The sequence below is a fragment of the Lacerta agilis genome, chromosome 7 (genome assembly GCF_009819535.1).
Source record: "Lacerta agilis isolate rLacAgi1 chromosome 7, rLacAgi1.pri, whole genome shotgun sequence".
In the NCBI taxonomy this organism is placed as follows: Eukaryota; Metazoa; Chordata; class Lepidosauria; order Squamata; family Lacertidae; genus Lacerta; species Lacerta agilis.
In genome coordinates this window covers 57,961,631-57,983,774 of record NC_046318.1, presented here as the reverse complement: position 1 = coordinate 57,983,774, position 22,144 = coordinate 57,961,631, and the positions used below count along the sequence as shown (strand labels likewise).

Here is a 22,144-nt window from a genome sequence, read left to right as displayed (position 1 = left end):
TGGAAGTCGTAGAATAAGGCTGGGTACTTCCTTTTCTTTGCTGGGGTTCATAGTTCATGTTAGCAGTTTAAATGGTAGCATTTCCTTGCACTACTGATTGCAAATCAAAAGCTAGAAGCTGGATATCAGCTGGCTGAAGATCTTTTATTAAAACTCTATGTCTGTTACAAGTTGAATTGAGTTCAGTGGATCTGACTTCCAGGAGTGATGCACAGGATTGAAGAAGTCATGCTAATCCTAATAAATTAGGTATTACGCAGCTAATTGGTATGCATGAAATTAGCTATGGGGGCTATCATTATGAGCTCCTTTGCTTTAAGATTTACCACTGAACAACTGTACTGGTTGCTGGCTATTGTATATCTGGCAAGGCTGATCGGTAGCAGAAAACTTTCTGCGGATGTATTGTGTTCTTTCCACTTGTGTGAAGATTGGATCGTTGCTGAGAAAAAAACCTGTAACTCAGATGAACTGAGGATCACTGCAGAGAGAGCCTAGACATGGTAATTATGTTCACCAGTCATAGGTTTAGGAACTATATATTTTATCATTATCATTATTATTATTATTATTATGCTTGAGAAATCTGTGTTTTCTTTTCAAAGCTAGTTGTTAGAACAAGTGGGAAAGTAGCTTATTAAAGCAAGTGCTAAAATGACTGGCCTTTTCTTCCATTCCTTTTCTTCTTTCAAAGCCTTTCGAATATGAGAAAAGAGCAGCAGCGATGAATGGAAAATGAACAAACAGATATAAAAAGGTGCTGGTGGTGGGGAAGAAGGGATGAAATGCATTTCTGGCAAAACAAATAAAGGTGCAAAGGAAGATGGATATAGACACTGATCAATTATTACAGCAAGATAATAGCAAGGTGTCCATTATTAAGAATTAGCTAGAGATATGTGATGGAAACAAAACAAGCTGGTGTACTTGTGAGCGTTTTTGCATGCGAGAACACAATTATCTGAAGCTCAGAAGAAAACGCATTTCTAACAGCATGTTTCTTAAAGCAGTCTGCTCCAACAAGACCTTGCATGTTGAGGAGCCAGCATATTATTGAGATGGGTCTGACAACATATGGCAAAATGGGTGTGTGTCTATGTAGGGAAGAAGCATTGCAGGAGCAGCTGTCCAGAACAGATGTCTTCTCCTTCCGGTGGATGGGCCCAGCCCATATCTGAGATGTAACTCGGCTTGACAACAAATCTAAACAGGGAAGCAGCTCTTGCAAACAGCCGTCCGGTTGACTTTGTTAAGACGATTCACATCAGATGTGAATGCGAGCTGATTTGTCACTTGACTTGCAGTAGCTCCTCCCAGTCCCAGCTCGCTTGGTGCTCTTGCCATTGTCTCAAGCTAACATCACCTAAAGGAGACGTCCTCCAAAGTGGTGTGTGACAGGATGATGCACAGCCCCAGCACGTCGCTGCTAGGCGTGCGCTGAACACAACATGGCACACAAAGTTCAATGAGCCGGAGCGCTGTGTCTTATTGTGGTCCCAGTCTCTGCTGAGGGCTATGAGGGGCAGGTTTATTCGAGTGCTGCTGGAGCTTTCTGTGCGACTACATGAGCAATTGCAGTGATTCAGTTGCAGGGGTATATTGGCAAGCCTGCTTTTGAACTCATTGGTGGGGAGACGGGTGGAGCAGATCAGCCCGTGTGGGTGACATTCAACAGATCACCATTGATCTGTATGTAATTTACTTTTAGATGCATGGCGACATTCCTGTTCTGAAAGCACAGGCTAGGTCAGGCATAGGCAACCTTCGGCTCTCCAGATGTTTTGGCCTACAACTCCCATGATCCCTAGCTAACAGGACCAGTGGTCAGGGATGATGGGAATTGTAGTCCGAAACATCTGGAGAGCCGAAGGTTGCTGACCCCTGGGCTAGGTGATGCAGCTTTATTCTACTCCTTTCACCAGACTATTCGTGTGTTCTGCTGAATGTGCTCAGAATCCTCCATGTGACTGTGGATTCTAAACACAAATTGGTTGGACCCATTGAAATGCTTCCTTCAGACTTTTCCACTCGATGTATGAAGGTCTAAGGATGAGGGATAGCGAAGCTGGAGGTGAGGCCAGTGTGTGCAGCCCTATACCCCCCTCTATGCATTCCCGTCAAATGCCTGAATGGGGCTGTTCTTTACAAAGGTTCTAGTCCTGTGTAGCATAGAGCAACATTTTGGCCAAAAATGCAAATGTGATTCTAACTTGGCCATTCATAGATACAGGTACTGTATATAGGTGGACTATTCTGACTGTTTGAAATTATTCACATAGGGAATGGTCAGTGCTTGTAGTGTATTGTTATTACTGTTTACCAGAAACAGGTTCACCTCAGATTATTTATATATATATATATATATATATATATATATATATATATATATATATATATATATATATGAGAGAGAGGGAGAGAGAGACTGGGAATGAGAAGCACAGGGATTCTTGAACGCACTTTGGGGCTGCTGCTAATGTTATTGTTATGCATTCTTCCTTTTTAAGAGCTAGGAACTTCCAAAACAGCACTTACAAGTACAAGGCTTAGTTTCCATTGAATAAGAGAGCTGTGGAGACTAGGGCGACACACACACACACACGGTGCCTTTACAGCACATTCAAAACCCATTCCCACCCTGCTTTGCCGCAATGAATTTGTTAAGGGCTGCTGGGAATTGTAATTCTGTGAGGGAAAGAATGTGTTTTGTTTGTGTGCTTGCATTTTTAAAAATAATATTTGCTTTGTTTACAAATACGCAAGCAGAGCACATGCACTCCTATAAGCAGACTGCAAAACTGATAATCCTACATCACCATTAAAGGACAACTTCACCCCAAGAATGATGCAGCTTTGGCCAGTTCACAGCTCCCTCTGCCTGATTTTCCTTAAAAAGCAATTTCTTCATATTTAATGATCATATATTGCCCTCTGGTGATAAACTAGGATTTTACATGTTCCTCAGAAATCTAATGTGAAATCGGATGAGGCCCTGGAGTGTGTGGGACAGGTGTGTGTTTTAAGAAAAGACCAGCATTAATAGGACTTATGATCTGCAAATGTAAGTGTGTGTTTGTTTGTTTGTTGCTAGTTTGGGATGTTTGAACTGCCTCTTACAGGTTTTCTGGAAGATGCTCAGGGATAAATTGATGCAGAAGAAGAGAGATCCACAGTTGTGACTTAACTCTGTGAAATCTGCATTATATATGTGTCTGATATTATATCTTGCAAAAAAGGGTTTATCAGTTGCCAACAGATGAGATAATTAAGAGAGTCCAGGCCACTGCAAACACTGCGGCTCTCTCTGTTTCTCTCTTAGCCTTAACAGAGAATTTTTGTGTGTTATTTGTTCCAATGCCCACTCTTCCCTCCCTGCCACTCTGTATGTGGAGCTGGGATGTGTGGAGAAATATAATATATCCTGCTGTTCTATGCCCTTTTATGTGCTTCTGTGTTTCTTTGTCTGCATTTCTGAAATACAAGTGACTCCCCACTTACTTGAGGGTTATGTTCTGGCCCCCTGCGCACATAAATGAAATGCACTTAAGTGGGGAGTGCCTTCAGCTCACAGGGAGCCTGTACCCGGAGCCCAAAGGAGATGCCCCCTTTGGCCTCTAGGGATGGTCTCCTCACATGCTGGAGGCACAACGGGGCTTGTCGTTGCTCTTCAGGTCTCTCCCCCACTTCCAGGTTTCCAGCGCCACGTGTATGCGTGGTTGTGCATGACTTGAATCTGCATAATGTTATGTTAAGCATAATTGTTTAATTCACACAGTAATGGAAAATGCCTATGTCTATTGCTGAAGGATTAACATGGTTTCCCCTCACAGTGGCATACCATGAGACTCTAAGCTCCTAAATGGGTTAATGATTGTTCTCTGCTCTGAACTGAATGCAACCTTTGATCATGTGATGAGGTTATTGAGTTGCAAATTCACCATCTTGGAAGGGTGGTGGCTGGAGTCTTTCGTGACCTGCTAATTTTCTAAGTGTGGGTTTTGGGTTTTGGATGGAGGAACGTTTGCCCATGCAAGATCCCTTTCCAGAGGCACAATCCAGGCATAGCATTTGTGAGAACTCAGCCTGAGACTAGATTCTGAAAGTATGGCACAGCACTGTGTGGTGTTGCCCATGCAAATGTGCTTCTGATCTGTTATCATGATGCTCATCTAAGCTCTGTTGACCAGGCCCATGCAGAGCTTGTCTGAGGTCTGAGGTCTGAGTTGGAAGTCATGTAAGAATAAAATTATAACAAAAAAACAGCTGGTCCCTGTTGGCCCCCCCCCCCCAGCCAGCTTAGTCCTCTGAGGCCTGGGGCAAGTGTCCCTGGCTGCCCACGCTCTCTGCTGTTGACCCAGATAGATATATCTTTCGATGCCAATGGGAATATCCACCCACATTCACAGCCCCCAATTGTTGTCTGAATATTTGCTTCCAGCTACAGCTGTATTGGAGGCCAGAGTTCAATACATGATCCCCCCCCCCAGCTCTCCCTCTCCCCTCTTGTGTGCTTGTGTACGTGTACATACTCTCCAATATGACACGGCCCAAATCCTGGACACCATTTTCCGAGTCTGAAGTGACCCATGTGAGATTGTGGACCTGGAAAAAGCGCTTTTCAGGGCAAGATCTTGACCCAAAATCATGAGAGTAAGGTGCCCCAAATGGCTGCTGTATTCTCTCTCTTGCGTGCACATGTGGGAAGATGACGACAGGATGTCCCAGTTTTTCCAGATAATTGACAGGTATGTGTGGACTGCTTAGTTAAACGAGAGGTGATCCAAAAACAGCTAACAAAGGACTGACTGAAAAGATAGGAACACAGGAAGCTGCCTCATACCACTGGACTATCTAGCTCAGATTGTGACTGGCAGTTTCCAGGTCTTCAAATGAGTCTTTCCCAGCACTTCACAGAACTTTCTGCATGCAAAGTTGTGTGGCCTACCAATGAACTACCTGTATATATGGCCCTACTTCAAATATAAGACGACTAAATGGAAGCGTTAGTCTTGTGGCGCTGTAGAAGTGATTCAGGAATTTCCATTGGTTCTCTTATAGGAACCTCTTGGTTTCTACTATAGGGTTGTGTGCTCATTTTTAAATGAATAAATATCAATATGAAGGACACCTCCCCCTTTGTTTGTTCATTGTTGCATTAAAAATGAATGGGGATCTGCCAAATGAAAATTCATTCGTTCACACATACATGTAGTGCGATGCCCTGGAGCAGGGATCACCAACCTTTTTGGGCACATTTGTGAACTAGAGAAGCTATTGTGATCTGCAAGCAACCACAACCTCAGATTATAAGAGAATGTTCATTTCAAGCCTTATTTCGGGAGGGAGGGGAAAATGTGAGTCCAAGGGAAGGCCTCTGTAAGTGCATATGCACCCATGGGTGCCCCTCCCATTGGAGAGTGCCAGAATGCCTTCAAAATCATGCCAATGGAAATGCCCGTTGGTTGGTAAACACAGAAACAATCGCAATCAATGAACAAAGGCAAGGCAAAATGCTTGGGGATATGAAGTGAAACTAATGGACAAATGAAGCAGATATTTCCCCCTTCCACACTCTTAGTTTATATGGACCAACACTTTTCGCACTGGGAGAAGGGAATGAGCGAGTCAACAGACCAGTCCTTTTTCAGTTCACAGAACCCCAATTCTTTATTAATCACAGCTTGCTCACAATGACATACAGGAAAAATAGCACAAATGAAGAGTAGACTATGCAGGCAGCAATTCCCAGGAGGGAGAGGGACAACTTCAAACTGGCAGCTCTATGGGGAAAGCAGGTGGGTGATGCCACACCTGGCCCAAGCACTCCTGCTGCTTCAGCCCTTGTCATTCTTGGTATCTTTTTAAAACTAGGCAGGAGAGGAGAAGTCAGCAGGATTAAAAATAAGCTTGTTGCATCTGGATGCAAAATGTCCTACAGAGCGTCTCGTACTGTAATGAAACAGATTAGATTAAGGTTTGAATCCTGCCCACAAAAGTGCACCAGGCTGCCCCACTGATTTTAGCAATGGTGGGCAAGACTGTGGCCTAAGATAAACAGAACAGGTCACAGCATCTACACTTAAAAGCTTCTCGACTCAAGTTAAATAATTTCTTCATTGGTGAAGAGGCAGATTTTGAGTTATTTTAAAATCCAGCTTCCCTAAAACCCATAAGCTTATTTTGGCCAGATATATGATTGGTCATTCTCAGCTGCACGTAATACCTATTTTTTAAAAAGTCAAAACTTGCTTCTGCTTGCCTCCTTGTCAATGACACATGCCTTTGAAAAACAGAAGCATTTTTCTTCGAAAGGCAGAAGAAATTGTTCCTGTGAATGCTAATTTGCAGCACAATGCTGTGCATGTTTACTCAGAAGTAAGTCTCACTGTGTTCAGTGGCGCTTACTCCTTTGTAAGTGTGTTTATGCTTGCAGCCTTTTCTTACCTTCTCTAATGGGTGTTAAGTCCCATTGAATTTGATGGGGTCTGACTTCTGTGTAGAGATGTAACAAGAGATGTGTGGTGCACTGCAATTTTGTTGTTGTTGTTGTTTAGTGGAGCACTGAGGCTGTAATTAAAACATGAATGCTTAATGATTCAGGGGGGAGTTTCAGGACTGCTCATTCAAGTCCCAGTGCCTGTAATTTGCCTATTGTTTTAAGGAAGTGTATTGATCGCAAACCGTTCTGGGTAATTAAGCAATAGCTAGACTCTAGCACCATAGACCTTCCACTGACTTGGATGTTCACTTGGAATGCATGGAGGTTGCTGCAGGGAACTTCATAGGAACAGATCTAACAAATTCAACCAAATGGAAATAGACAACATCAAAAGCCTGTTACAGGACATGTAAAGATTATGAAATAACTTGCATAATGCAATACTTGTATTTTTTAACAAAAATGTAAGTATTTACAAAATAAGATCCAAGTTTTATTTTTAAACATCAAGCAAATCATTCTGCAAAAACTGCATTGTTTTAATTATTTTTTTGTTTTGTTTTCTGTTGAGTTCTTGATTCTTCTTCTTTTTTAAACCGTGTCATACATTTCCCATACTAATATCTCATGATCTGTAATAATATAGGCAGGGGAGTTTCAGGAGGGGTGGGGGCTTATCCCACCCTCTCCACTGCTGGGCTCAGCCAGACAGTTCCACCTGGAGCTCCTTGTTTCTGCGGACCTCTGCAGCATGCCTCTCCTAGGAGGAAGAAAATAAAAAAAATAAAAACAGGAAACATTTAACATTTAATTTGGTTTCATGTACTGCAAAGTAAGCAAGGATATTAGAAGCATTTTAAACTAGGCAGAACAGGCATGGAACCTGTGGTAGTCCTTCAGATGTTCAAATCCACTTTCCATCAACCACAGCCAACATTGGCAATGATCAGAGATGATGTGGAATTGTAGTCTGGAGGCCCACTGGTTCCCCACCTCTGAGGTAGAATATAACCCATGCTCCTTGGCTAGGATAACTAATGGTCCTTTCCATTCCTCTTTGGATTAGAAGGAACTGGAGAATGGAGACAGAAATAGGGTTTGGGCCACCCTTTAAGTGTGAAGCAGCTGTCTTGGGTAGGGAGCAGAGTCACATGTGGTCCCGTCCTCCAGGTTCAATGAACTTCCACATGGAATTTCTGGAGTCATTAACATGGGTCAACATAAATGGTACTTAAGTGGGTATAGACACTACCAAATATGATGTCCAGTGTGTGGACAGGTAGTTGGTCTAGAGCAGCCTTCTCCATGCTGATGCCCGCTTCAGAGATTATTGGACTCCCATCCTCATTATTGGTCATTCTGCCTGGTGGGAGCTGGGTGCCCTGCATTAGAGTCAGGCTAGGCACACCTGAGAGGGTGGGAGGTAAGCAGACATGATTGTGCTTCCACCCCACATGCCATCTTTGCACGCTTATCTCTGAATCCATCTGAAAGAAAGTTATGGCATCTTTGGGACATCAAAAGTCACCTTTAGACTGAGGCAGGAAATAAGCTGAAAGCATGTCTGCTGCCTTTGGTCCCTTTTCCTACACCTTCTGGGGAAAGCAGAGGGCATTTCCCCCATGCCTGCACAGCATTCTTTGGCTGTTTCTCTCTTTGCCTTTAGCACCTGGACAGCCTTTCCCAACCTGGCACCCTCCAGGCTGCGTTAAGACACAAGGCATCTTGGTTTAGTTTTTCTAATTATAATACTCTGCACTTCTGTCCCATTTTCTGATGTTCCTTTTGCACCTGATGCATGTTGTGCTAAATTTTATTCACACCAGTGGGTGTGGTTTGACATGACAACAAATGCTACCCGGCTCTTTCTGCACATAAATCTTCTATTCCTGCATGATTCCCCCATGAAAACACCAGGAAAGAACTGTATGCTGGCATACTACCTCAAATAACATCACTTCCCTGATTTTCTGGGTTTAGGGGGCTGCAAATGGATTTTTTTCTGGAATCAAATAACATGGAAATAAGCACTAAGCATGCACTATATTCCCTTAGTTTTCCAGAAGTGCCTTTTACGTCATGTGAACATTCAAATACAATGCAGAAATTAATAGTTAGGGAAACATTGGGGAAATGGAGTAAACTGTCGCATGGATTCAGTCCAGATGTTTTGGACTACAATGCTCATCATGCATATTGAAATACAGTTGACCACTCCCCCCTTCCCCAAATCATCTCAGCCTGGTTACCTTCTCCTGGAGGCGTTCAATAAGAGCAGCTAAGTTAGCTTCACGGTTTTCTTTGATCTGTTCCATTTTCAGTATCAGTTTTTCCTCTGCCATTTTGCTGAAGTTATTGTTCTCCTCCAAAGCCTTCTGAAGGACTTCTCGTTCATGTTCTCTCTTTTCTGCCAGTTGTTTCAGCACCACGGCCTCCTGGGACTGTGGAAGGCAGGGAGGGGAAAGGAAGAGATCCAAGGGGATAGTCTGGTTGAAAAGCATTCAGCCGAGGTTGGAAGGATAATATGTAAACTTCAGTTTGTCTAAAGCAAGGATGGTGAAACTGTGTGGCCTCCCAGATGCTGTTGGACTCCAACTCCCACCAGCCACAGCTGGCATGGGTAATAAGGGATTATGGGAGTTGTAGTCCAATGGTGTGTGGTCACAGGTCCCCCACCTCTTGTCTGAAATGCCAATAAAAATGTCTGAGAATTTTTGAGAGCATCTGACAAACATGAATCCCTGAGCAGCACTCTTACTAACAGAACCTCCTCCAAATATTATGCCATTCTATTTTTGTTGTTCTATGGGATTGTAGTCAAATTTTATGGGCTGCTTTAAAAACTACATTTTACTCCTGCAGTCTAGCACCACATCTCATATCGTTTCAGGGGGTTCATCTACCTACATTATTTTGGGAAGGGGCAAAGGGAGCTGTCAGAAGGCAGAGAAATAAACAGAAATGGCTCCCTCTGTTGGGAGTCACTGCTAGATCACAGCCTGTGCATTTTGTATTTCACAGTACATTTGTTTACTTGATTGCAAATTATCTCGGAAGTTCACATTCCCTCCATATCCTACGGAATTCACGATTTCACCATGCCCCCAAATGTTTCGTTGTTTAATCTGGCTTCAAACCCAAGGAGTTACCGAAAGTAATTTTTCTTAACCAAAGAGCTGGAATGTGTTTATAACCCTTGGATACTTTAGCGGTAGCATACTGTCTTGATTACCGCCCACTAAAAGTTACAGAAACAGCAAGCTAGCTTTTGAGTTTTATAAGACTCTTCTTCCTGCTGCATGTTGTTAAGCAAAAAGGCAATGGCCATCCCTTCCCCACTGGAGTTAACTGTTGGCTTTCCTCCTTAATACAGGTATTATTACATTACTGTTTGGATTGTTTTGAATGGGTGGACAAAACTATCTGCATTTAAAATTCTCAGACACTTTCCATATTTAACTTTATTCATCTAAATATTGATTAAATATTTAAAGGTAGCATACGGGGATGACCCAAATTCTCAAGGTTATTTTGCGTCCTGAAGCTGGCCTTTACTGTCAGCTTGGGGATGATTCATACAGCCTGTGAACTGGTGTCAGATGATGACATCTGGTTGAAATTGCATGTACATTGAATGGCTGTCTATATGTTAACCATTACATACAACAGGTGTGGGGAACTACAATTCCCATCAGCCTTGATTATTGGTCATGTTTGCTACTACTGATGGGAAGTGTAGTTCTGGTCATGTTTGCTAGTACTGATGGGAAGTGTAGTTCAGCAACATCTAGAGGGCCAAAGGTTCCTCACACCTGGTGTACACACCACTTCAGTTGTGTATTTACACCAAAACCACCATTAACTACTCTGAATGTGAATTGGGCTCAAGCGATATAAGGCAGAGAGAAGTCCATGATTAAATAAATCCCCTACAGTTTTTCAAAAGGAGAAAGATAATGGGAATATGGCACTGGAGGGATAAGAGTTAACCCTTTCCCTCATGCACTTATTACAATTCACATCCTCTCTAGAGCTGTTATTTGCCCTTCAGGGGAAGCATACAGTTACTGTATCTCCCCGCTCCATGATATTTATATAATAATAATAATAATAATAATAATAATAATAATAATAATACTAATAATCTATACCCTACCCATCTGGCTGGGCCTCCCCAGCCACTCTGGGCAGCTTCCAACACAATATTAAAATACAATAATTCATCAGATATTAAAAACTTCCCTAAACAGGGCTGCCTTAAGATGTCTTCTAAAAGTCTGGTAGTTGTTCTCTTTGACATCTGGTGGGAGGGCATTCCACAGGGCGGGTGCTACTACCGAGAAGGCCCTCTGTCTGGTTCCCTATAGCTTGGCTTCTCATAATGAGGGAACTGCCAGAAGGCCCTCGGCGCTCAACCTCAGTGTCCGGGTAGATCGATGGGGGTGGAGACGCTCCTTCAGATATACTGGACTGAGGCTGTTTAGGGCTTTAAAGGTCAGCACCAACACTTTGAATTGTGCTCGGAAATGTGCATTTACTCTCACTTACCAGCTCCAGTTTTACATCTCCTGCTGTCTTGTCTAGTTTGCTCATTAAATATGGCAGGAAAACAATAAAATCCTGCACTTGGTATGTGAAACGAATACAGTCAGCTCGCCATGAGGAGAGAACTAATATGTGCAGTGATTTCCATGAGCTACTGCATGCCTAGTGGTTTTTAAGACTGATATACATGTGTGTGTGTGTGTGTGTGTGTGTGATCTTGCTTGTATTAATAATTTAATATGAGTTCAGACTGCGAGGGGCAAATTTCCAGTTCAGAAGATTTCAGAAAGATCTGAGCTGCTAACGCACCACACTGTTGAATTTACTAGTGGCTTGGGCCAGGCAGATCAATTGAAGAGTCAGGAATGAGCTTCTAAACTAGCCCCAAAGTATTCTTTCCCACAGTCAAAAAGAATCTGAGCATAGCTGTACATGAAACTATATAGTGGGGCAAGTTTGTATTCTCTATCTGAGCTCAATAAATTCTAAGATTAAACACAAACTTTGAGAGAGCGGGTCATGGGCAGAGATGCTTGTTTAGCATTGAGAACCCTGAACCTACCAGAAAAGGAGATCATGAACAGTATTCTAGTATAAACAAAATAGAAAATTCTTTCCAGTAGCACCTTAGAGACCAGCTGAGTTAGTTCTTGGTATGAGCTTTCGTGTGCATGCACCAAGAACTAACTCAGCTGGTCTCTAAGGTGCTACTGGAAAGAATTTTCTATTTTGTTTCGACTATGGCAGACCAGCACGGCTACCCACCTGTAACCAGTATTCTAGTATATTTAAGTTACAGGTGGGTAGCCGTGCTGGTCTGCCATAGTCGAAACAAAATAGAAAATGCCAACAGTGCCCTTCAGCTCTCTATATTGGACAAACAGGCCAAACCCTACGCCAAAGGATAAATGGACATAAATCTGATATCAGGAATCACAAGACAGAGAAACCAGTAGGAGAACACTTCAATCTCCCAGCACATTCTATAAAAGATCTCAAAGTAGCTGTCTTAATACAAAGAAATTTCAGAAATAGACTGGAAAGAGAAGTGGCTGAATTGCAACTAATCACCAAACTTAAAACCATGGAGAAACCTGGTTTGAACAAAGACATTGGATTCTTATCTCATTATACATAACAAAGCTATCTTTAGCCATCTCACCCCTTGCCTTTCCCTGCAAGACTAATTGCAGCCGTTTAGAGTCGTCATCAGGTTTTCCACACTTATCAGCCTATCACCCATTCCCACCACCCTTCTGAGTAATACCCCTCCCCACTCCCCCACTATATTTAAGGATCTGGTGACTTCTGTTTCAGTGTATCTGAAGAAGTGTGCATGCACACGAAAGCTCATACCAGGAACAAACTCAGTTGGTCTCTAAGGTGCTACTAGAAAGAATTTTGTTCTAGTATATTTAAGTAAGAAGCAAAGGTGGAGGCATATAACTCCCCTTCCCACTGGCTTGTTTTAAAATAAAGGTTCAAAATAAAGGTTTATTTAGCTTCTGCATTCACAGACTAGAAAAGGAAATCGGATGGCATTGCCCATCTGCTGTAACAGAGAAGATTTTTACTGATGATTAGGTGGAAGCTTCTTTTGCATATAGTCATTATAGTGAGTGATATTAACAAGCAAAAGATGGGCACTGAACAGCTGACAGCATGAATGCTTAAAAGGGTGAACATTATCCCCAATTCTATGGAATGTTAAACAGCAGGGGCTTCCCAATTACCTTTCACACAAATGCAAATCCATTAATAGGATCACATGTAATTTCTGCACCATAATCCAAAAGCTACTAAGAATATGAATCCCTTTGGAATATAATTTTCATATTAATGTTCTGGCTAAGGAAGATCCTACTGTACAGCTCAATCTTTGCTTTGAAAACCTTGGAAACTGGTTTAACAGCTAAGTATTTTGAGTCCAGTGGTTATAGAAACCTTCCTCAATGTGACCCTCTCCAGATTTTTCAGACTATAACCCCCATAAGCCACAGCTATCCAAAATATTTGGAGGACACTCAGTTGCGGTAGGACTGGGCAATAGATGCTATGGCATTAATTCTGTCTTTCACTGCTTTTCAGATACATTTTTTTTAGTGTATTGGCGACCATATATTTGGATGGATTTTATTTGTGGTTCTTGAAAATGAGAGAGATGGATGTGAAATAATATAAATAATATAATATAAATACTTCTACAGGCACTGGTGCTAATAATGATACAGCCAACCACACAGAACCACCATAGCTTCAATTCAGGGTTTAGATGACATGCTAAACTGTATCTAATTATGACAGAGGTGGAAACGGCAAGGGAAATAAGCCATGGTTATCATGACATCTGAAATAGTTCATGGGTATCATGACAGGGAGTTCACACACTACATTCAAAAAGTGAACAATATGTATACACCAAAAGTTGAGCCGTACACTTGTACAGCTATTCACTTGTAGTGTTTGAGTGTGCAGTCTGTGTACACAACAGTGGAGCCATCCAAATCAATAAGTGCACATTCTTCCAAACAACCACTTGTACTTGTAGCTGTGCTCAGTGTAACCTGCAAGCAAGCCTGTAGTCTTCAGGTGTAAACTTGATACCAATTGTACACAGGTGAGTGCTGTTGATCTGTGTGGGGAGGAATGTGAATGAGAAACTAGGTACAAGATTGGGATGTGTGAAAAAGCAAGCGATCTACCGATTTCTTGAATGTGTAGGGACTGATTTTTACCTTTTCTGAATTGTATTTCCTGTATACCACTTTGAGACAATTGCAGTTTGGTGGTATTTAAATTGTTTGAAGCGTAGTAGTAGCAGCAACAGCAATACTACACACACATACACAATATTAGCTCTCCTATATGTCTAACTTCATTTTGAAGTGTTGTTTCCCACTCCTGCCTTTGGGGGACAGTGTAAGAACTCGAAACAACTAGGGATCCTTGGACACAGATAGATTTACCATGACATATGTTTTCTGACGCTGTGGCTCTGGTCTAAAAAAAGCTTATTCCACAATAAATCTGCTAGTCTTAATAGTGCCACAAGACTTTTAAGAGAGCTTGTACCTTTGAAGACCATATCTTAACTAGATTACAGAAATCCAGAGGGGTTTAAGATCCCTGTGTGCAGAAATTAATGTGCCATAGTAGAGCTTCATGTTAGCATCAGCTCAGGCCCCCTTTCATGCTGCAACAATTGGAAACGTTCTCAGCAAACCGTCTTATGCTAAATCAGATTATGGTCCATCTAGCTCAGTACTGCCTGGGATTTTAGGGTGGGGTCTTTTCCTAGCCCAACCTGGAAGATGCTGGTTTTGAACCTGGGATACTTTACATGCAAAGCATGTATCACTGAGCCATGTCCGCTCAGCACTGAAACAGTCATATTCTTAAGAGACAGTTCGATCTGCTTTCAGACACAGACCATAGATTTCTGCAAATGAAACAGCTCATTGATTCGGCGTGGAGCAATATGTGTTAAGAAAAGCAATGAAGAATTGCATCTTTCCTCACAGTTTCAATCCCCAGCATATCCAGGTAGGACCGAGTGAGACCCTTGCCAGAAACTCTGGAGAGCCACTTAGAATCAGCATAAATAGAACAATGTTCTGACTCAGTATAAGGCAGCTTCCTATTCGGAGCATGCAACAACAACAACAACAACAACAACATTATTTTTGCAATGTATAACCTGCAAGTGCTCCTTCACCATTTTTGGTGCCAGTAATAACATGGATTGCAAGTAGTTTAACTTGAATGGATCCCTTCTCCTCCTCCCAGTTACATGTTTTGACCGGGAAGTAAGTGGCTAGATACCTTTCTCCTCTCCTCTGCAGCTTCCAGCTTTTTCTGGATCTCTCCAAGGGACAGATCTTTCTTCTTTGGAGAGGCTAAAGTCCGTGGTGCTTCCGAGACTGGAGAAGGTGGCTTCAAGATCAACTCAAAAGCTTGGCCAGAGGCACGCTTGTTGATCTGTTTCACTTCCATGTCTGTAAAGGAAAAGTTAAAACATTTCAACCCAATATTGAGCTAGTAATCTGTGCTGATAAAAGAGCAATGACAACAGATAATGCACATGACTTATTGGGCTGGCACAGACACTAGAAAAAATATGGGGTGGGTGGGTGTGTACACACAGACACACTATATATATATATGGGTGGGGTGGCACCTCTTATAAAAGGCAGCCCAAGGTATCCTTTGCTAAACCAAAGAATATCCACTGAAAGTTACTCACCATCATATGTGTATATGTTCAGGTTGCGAGGTTCAGGGTAAAAACAGGAGCAGATCAAAGAAAGCATCGACAGCTCCTTCATCTTTTCCTTGTAGGCTGAAATGAAAGAGACTGTATTAATCTGTTTCACCTCTCCTGGTTCCTGTCTTACAGAATGTTTAATTTCAATGGCAATTAGTTTTGCTGGTAGATCTGCAAAATGAATTGCTCAACTAAAACTTTGTAAAAAACATCTAAGAAGATGAAAGATTCCTCATAAATGGTAGCTTTTTAAAATAATTTATTATGAACTGAAGAATCTTTGATCTCTCTCTCTCTCTCTCTCTCTCTCTCTCTCTCTCTCACACACACACACACACACACACACACACACTCATCGTACCAGTAGCAGTAAATATGACTAAGGCTGCAGTTCAGTTTCTGTCTTTTTTCCTCACCCATCAGGGATCGTCTTTCACTTATGGGCAGTTAAAGACTGATAACGGTTTATTTCCAATGAGAAGTGAAAGAATAAAGTCTCCCCACCAAGGGCACTGAGGATTTAAGTCTTGCTTCAGCCTCTCCTTCCCCAAGTTTCTCATGTAGGTCCAGAAACGCTGAGTTCTGCGCAACATTGGGGGGGGGGGCTATCATGCGTGTGTGATGTCACACACATGATGCATAGTGTGCTGTGTGACGTGAGGCCTAGCGAGGCCTGCTGCTGCAACGAGGCCCTTCAAGATGGGGGGTGGGAGCACTCAGCCCCGTCCCAACAGACTTTGGGGTGGGGTCTGAAGACACCTCAGCCATATGGAGTTGGCATCTATGCATAGGTCTTTCTGATGGCTGTTATTGGTCAGTTCTCTGCTGTGGAGAGGGGAGAAAAATTGGAACATATAATGTATGCCAATCTGCATTTGTGAAGCCAGGATCCAGCACCACAGTGCCAACTATTCAAGTAGAGTATTGAGACCTCCCCTCCAAGGTCCAGTTTATGTGAATGCAAAGAAAACTGACAAAGACAAGAGGTTACTTCTAGCTTTGAACTGTCTGTCTCATATATGTAGCAAGTACATCAACATCTAACCTGCATGTTTCTCAGCAAGATTGCAAATAGGATATAGGCTACTTTGGCCGGGATTCCAAAACCTACTTTCAGTATCCACCCCCTCCTCTACCCTCTTTGAGTGGCATTCTCATCAATCCCGTACCTCACTGCCATGTCACAAACTCCTGTCAGTCTCAAAAGAGCTCTGCAATATGACATGGGGAGTCTGAATGCAGGTCCAAAGTCCACAGTTCTTTGAATCCAGGGCTTTGAGTAAAATATAGTAAACTCTGAGTGACATGCAAAACATCTGAGGAATGAACTACATAACAATGCACTTCATTTAAATAATGCTGCATGAAACATACATCGTAGATCTAAATAGAAATTTTAGCTAACAATTGAGAGTGTCTTGTTTGGTTTTGAGTGTATTATTATTATTATTTCACAATTATTATTATTATTTCATATGGTCTGGGGCCAAACTGCAGGTGTATAGTCTGGGTTTATGTGATTCTTTTAAAAACTAAGGAGCAGCTGAATGGGATGTAAACAAACCCATAAGAGAAATCATGGTAGGAGGTAACTTTGGAAGAATCTCACAGCAAAACTGTACTGTGGCTACATTTGCATGTCACAAGAAACTATGGTTTATTATGGCAGTGATAACCCTTGATTCTGCATACCTTTCTTTTTATTTCCATTAGAATCGGACCTAGAAGCTCAGAGACCTTTGCTTCTAAACTGCAGCTATTATTAACTATGGATTGTTGAAACAAGCCAACTTTATAATCCATTGTTTGAAGTTGGCTTGTTTCACTCACTGCAGTCCAATCTTGCTCAACTCACTTCCCAGCAGCTGCTATTTAAAATTTAAAAAAGAATCATGCAATGTCAAGCTACACATTTAACATAGTTTGGACCTGAGATTATAAAATAGAATTGAAATGCTTTTAGTGAGGTTACAGATTAATTTTTTCCTACAGAGATGGATGTATGGACATACACTGCTATGCCTGTAGATGGCCCAGTAAAATAAACACTGTGGATATTTGTGCACAAATTTTATCCAAGCTATCTATCTACAGGTATCTATCTATCTATCTATCCATCCATCCATCTATCGTCTATGGCCTGATCAACTTTAATGTAGGGAGGGAAGAAAAGCATAATTTGCATATTGCTGTGGATTCTGTGAGCAGGCCCCTCTATGCTTCATTGTTTTGCTTCACAATACAGTGGTGCCTCTGGTTACGTACTTAATTCGTTCCGGAGGTCCGTTCTTAACCTGAAACTGTTCTTAACCTGAAGCACCACTTTAGCTAATGGGACCTCCCGCTGCCGCTGCGCCGCCAGAGCAGGATTTCTGTTCTCATCCTGAAGCAAAGTTCTTAACCTGAAGCGTTATTTCTGGGTTAGTGGAGTATGTAACCTGAAGCGTATGTAACCCGAGGTACCACTGTACTGTACGTTGTCTCTCCATTTCATTAAAAAAAATCAACACTCAGAGCCACATGGGAGAGGTTCATTGAGAGCTTTAACTGGAACATGGGGAGGCTGTCTACTGAGCACCTGTGACTGTGCACTCACCAATTTCATTTTTAAGGGAATTTCTTCCTTTTTATTTTTTTTTAAGCAAAGTCTTTCCATACAGATTTCTTTAAAAGGAAAATGTCAAACAGCTGTCAGTCAAGGAGTAGGCAGCCTCCCGATCTTTCTGAGGTTCCTAGAAAGCCCAGCTGAGGATGTCATGGAGTTTTCAGGAAGCATAGACATCTAAGGAAGGGTACAAAGTGCAGACCACTGGGGGGGATGATTTAGAGACAAAAGACAAAACGCCCTTTGGCCACCTTATTTATGTATTTTATGTAGACATCTGTACCACTTAATTCATAAAATATAACTGAGCAGCGTACAGCAAACGAAACAGCAGCATGTTACAAAAATGCACAATAAAACCATTAATACAAATTATGAATGAATGAATGAATAAATAAATAAATAAATAAATATGGATATAAAAATCCTTATTCCGGCACACTCAGCACCTCTCAGCCTCCCATCTCTCACCCAGAGCCCAAACAAACTCACAGATCACTCACAAAACCTCTTAACCAAGAGGGTTCCTGTAACCTGTTGACACAGATACAGGCATAGCTGATTCCTTTGTGGTGAGTGGGCTCAAAGGGGAAACCATAATCTGGCTCAGTCCCACCTTGCCGTCTGTTTCAGAGCCTTTTGCTGCTTAGGCAGGCTTTCAGGATGCATTTGAGTTCCCGACCCTGAATCCAATTTCATTTTCTGCTTTGGGAGAGACGCCACGAGAGGTAGAGGCAGGAGGTTCAAATTAGATGGAGCATGAAATGCAGGCCATGTGAGGGTCATATTTCTTTTAGTGCATCATAACTGCATTTACATTGATCCCTCGGTCATTTCATTGGCAAAAGCGGTTTCTCGAATTCTGAAGGTTAAACAATTCAGATAGGTCGCGTGCCTTTTGCGTTTGTATTAAATATGCTGCCAGTGTAAAGTCTGCATTTTTCTTTCAGTGTCAAACCGACACAGATTTGCTGGGCAGCTTTCTTAATTTTGTTCCCTTTGTGATTCACAATGTGGAGTTTCATGCTTCTGATCAACCAGAATGAATAAATGGTTATGGAAAAATTACATTACAGTGGTGCCCCGCTAGACGAATCCCTCGCTAGACGAATCCCTCGCTAGACGAATGCCTCGCTAGACGAACAGCATTTGTCTAGCGGAAGCTGTCCTGCAAGATGAAAAAGTCTATGGGGCTGCCTCGCAAGACAAATTATTTTTTTTTAGCGCGAAAACCTCTGCTGTCTGTTGCCGCTTCACTAGACGAAAAATTCGCTCTACGAAGACACTCGTAGAACGAATTCTTTTCGTCTAGCGGGGCACCAATGTAATAGAAATCCTCGAACTAGGCATTAGCCTCATACTTCCTCCCCTAGTTTTTAAAACATTGCCATATCTACTACAGTGGTGCCCCGCTAGACGAATGCCTCGCTAGACGAAAAACTCGCTAGACGAACGGCATTCGTCTAGCGGAAGCTGCCCCGCAAGACGAAAAAGTCTATGGGGCTGCCTCGCAAGACAATTTTTTTTTTAGCGCGAAAACCTCCGCTTTCCATTGCTGCTTCGCTAGACGAAAAATTCGCTCTACGAAGACACTCGTAGAACGAATTATTTTCGTCTAGCAGGGCACCACTGTACTATAAAGAAGGCTGATTGCCGAAGAATTGATGCTTTTGAATTATGGTGCTGGAGGAGACTCTTGAGAGTCCCATGGACTGCAAGAAGATCAAACCTATCCATTCTTAAAGAAATCAGCCCTGAGTGCTCACTAGAAGGACAGATCCTGAAGTTGAGGCTCCAGTACTTTGGCCACCTCATGAGAAGAGAAGACTCCCTAGAAAAGACCCTGAAGTTGGGAAAGATGGAGGGCACAAGGAGAAGGGGATGACAGAGGCAGGGGCGTCGCTGGGGAGGGGCGGTGGGGGTGGTACGCCCCCAGTGACAGGGTGAGCAGTGGCGGGTGGGGGTGACAAGCGGCGGCCCCTCCCGCCACTCCCACGCACCGCCACTCCCTCCGTCACCCCGGGAGCAGCAGCACACGGATGGGGTGCTTCTGCCGCTTTTTTCGGCGGGGGGGGGGCGACCAGCGAGGGAGGTTGTCATGCTTGTCACCCCCTCCTCACTGGTCACCACCCCCCACCGAAAAAACCGCGGGGGGGGGGGGCGCGGGGAAAGCCTGGAAAGGAAGCAGAGCAGGCGCGTTTAAGCGCCGCTCTGCTTCTTTTTCCGCTTTCCGCCGCTTTTTTCGGCGGGGGGGGGCCCGACCAGCGAGGTGGGGGTCACGCTTGTCACCCCCTCCTCGCTGGTCACCACCCCCCGCCGAAAAAAACGCGGGGGGGCGGGGAAAGCCTGGAAAGGAAGCAGAGCAGGCGCGTTTAAGCGCCGCTCTGCTTCTTTTTCCGCTTTCCGCCGCTTTTTTTCGGCAGGGGGGCCCGACCAGCGAGGTGGGGGTCACGCTTGTCACCCCCTCCTCGCTGGTCACCACCCCCCCGCCGAAAAAGCCTCGGAAAGGGGGAAATCCCCCCTTTCTGTATACACGTGCGTCGTGACGTCATGATGACGTCACGGCGCGCACGTCGTGCCCCTCCCCCAGGGGGTGCCTCTGTGCTGCCGCCGCCCCCAGCAGCGCAGAGGCTAGCGACGCCACTGGACAGAGGATGAGATGGTTGGACAGTGTTCTGGAAGCTACTAACATGAGTTTGTTCAAACTGCGGGAGGCAGTGGAGGATAGGCGTGCCTGGCGTGCTCTGGTCCATGGGGTCACGAAGAGTCGGACACGACTGAATGACTGAACAACAACAACAACATATCTACTATTAAGATTGCTACAAATGTTTAGACTGACAGTTAAAATACAACTACTGTTAAAAATAGTAATAGGCAATGGTCACAAAGGGAAGTGATGTTAAGCAATGTGTCCCCCCCTTTTGTTAATGACTGATGGCATAAACATGTATGTTCTTTTATTTGTCTGCATCAGCAGTGGAAACCCTCCAGCCCTCCCACAACTGTCAATCATCCAGCACCACCTAATGTCACCTGCACTTAGAGCATTAGGGAATACCCCATGGCTCATGCAGTGTGCTCCTGATTGCAGCCAGGGCTTGACAGTCCATTTAACACCTTGAATCTGGATGAAATTGAGGTGCTGTTTGGTTTTGGTGCCTTTCCCCCGCCCATGTCCCTGCTGCTTTTGGCAGGGGAATGGACTAACTTGGTGTATCAAACCTGTACTACTATATTCTTTTCCTCTTCTTCTTCTTCTTCTTCTTCTTCTTCTTCTTCTTCTTCTTCTTCTTCTTCTTCTTCAACTTGATTTCCTTCCAGTAGATGTCAGTAGACTTCCTGGTTGCTAGCGACACTCCCTCTCACTTCTTTCAGAGACGTGATTTAAATTTTTCATTTCATTTCTTCTTTTATTGTTATTCTCCCTTTGTCTTCAGCCCGTGTACTTTAGCCACACCCACTTCTACCTTGGGTCCTGCCACTATGGGAATTGGACTCTTGGAGGGTTGGCCTTGTTCAAATCCGGCCCTTCAGTTCCCCACCCCGATTGACTCCGTGAAGTAGGCCACAATTCATCCAACAATGCAAGTAGGAAACTGGCCATGCATTTTTATACTAAAGAAGTCAATTCCCATGGAGTTCAATGGGTCTTGCTTTCAGGAAAGTGTTGCAGATTGCAGCCTTAGGCCTTTTGACACAACTTGCTCATGGGTGCATAATAAGTTAATAACAGAAGTGGGGTTTGAACCTTCATGTTGCTGTGGCCTTCAGGGTCCCTTCCAACTCTTCTATGATTCTATAATCCAAAGGCAAGTTATTAACCCTGGGACCACATGTAATATCAAAGAATGGTATGTGGAATTAGCACACATAGTAGACTGTGGAGTAGAGGGCTACATGGAATAGCCATTCTTCTCAAGGTTAATTTTCTGCCATGTAGAAGAACGAAATCAGAGTACTGGAGACATGTGAGTGACCATTTCCCAGTAATTCAGGGGTGGATATTTCACTTCAGTCACTGCTTGTCTTCCATACTTTTGACCATAGAAAGCAGGGATAAAGAAAAATGTAATGAGGACCCATCTGTACAATACATTTAAAGCAGTATCATAGTACTTTAAGAAGGGAGAGAGATTAATTGTAAAACCACTCTGGGAGCTCTAGCTCTGTGAGGGAAATAGGGCTCTCCTAACAGATCTCTGCACTCTTAACAAACTACAGTGCCTAGGGTTTTTGGTGGGGAAGCCATGATTGTTTAAAGTGGTATGATACTGCTTTAAATGTATAG

At 43.2% G+C, this 22,144-nt stretch overlaps 1 protein-coding gene across 1 annotated transcript in view; it reads right to left on the bottom strand.

Annotated features, from left to right (window-relative positions):
• Nucleotides 1-5,637: 5,637 nt before the first annotated feature.
• The window catches only part of STMN2 (stathmin 2), a 34,378-nt gene continuing 17,871 nt past the window's right edge, over nucleotides 5,638-22,144 (bottom strand). Inside the window, exons 2-5 of the mRNA XM_033155469.1 lie at nucleotides 15,228-15,323; nucleotides 14,807-14,979; nucleotides 8,689-8,880; nucleotides 5,638-7,199 (exon numbers count right to left, since the gene is read on the bottom strand). Of these exons, the coding sequence (XP_033011360.1) occupies nucleotides 7,140-7,199; nucleotides 8,689-8,880; nucleotides 14,807-14,979; nucleotides 15,228-15,323 (521 nt within the window). The 3' untranslated portion in view covers nucleotides 5,638-7,139. The remainder of the gene's footprint in view (nucleotides 7,200-8,688; nucleotides 8,881-14,806; nucleotides 14,980-15,227; nucleotides 15,324-22,144) is intronic.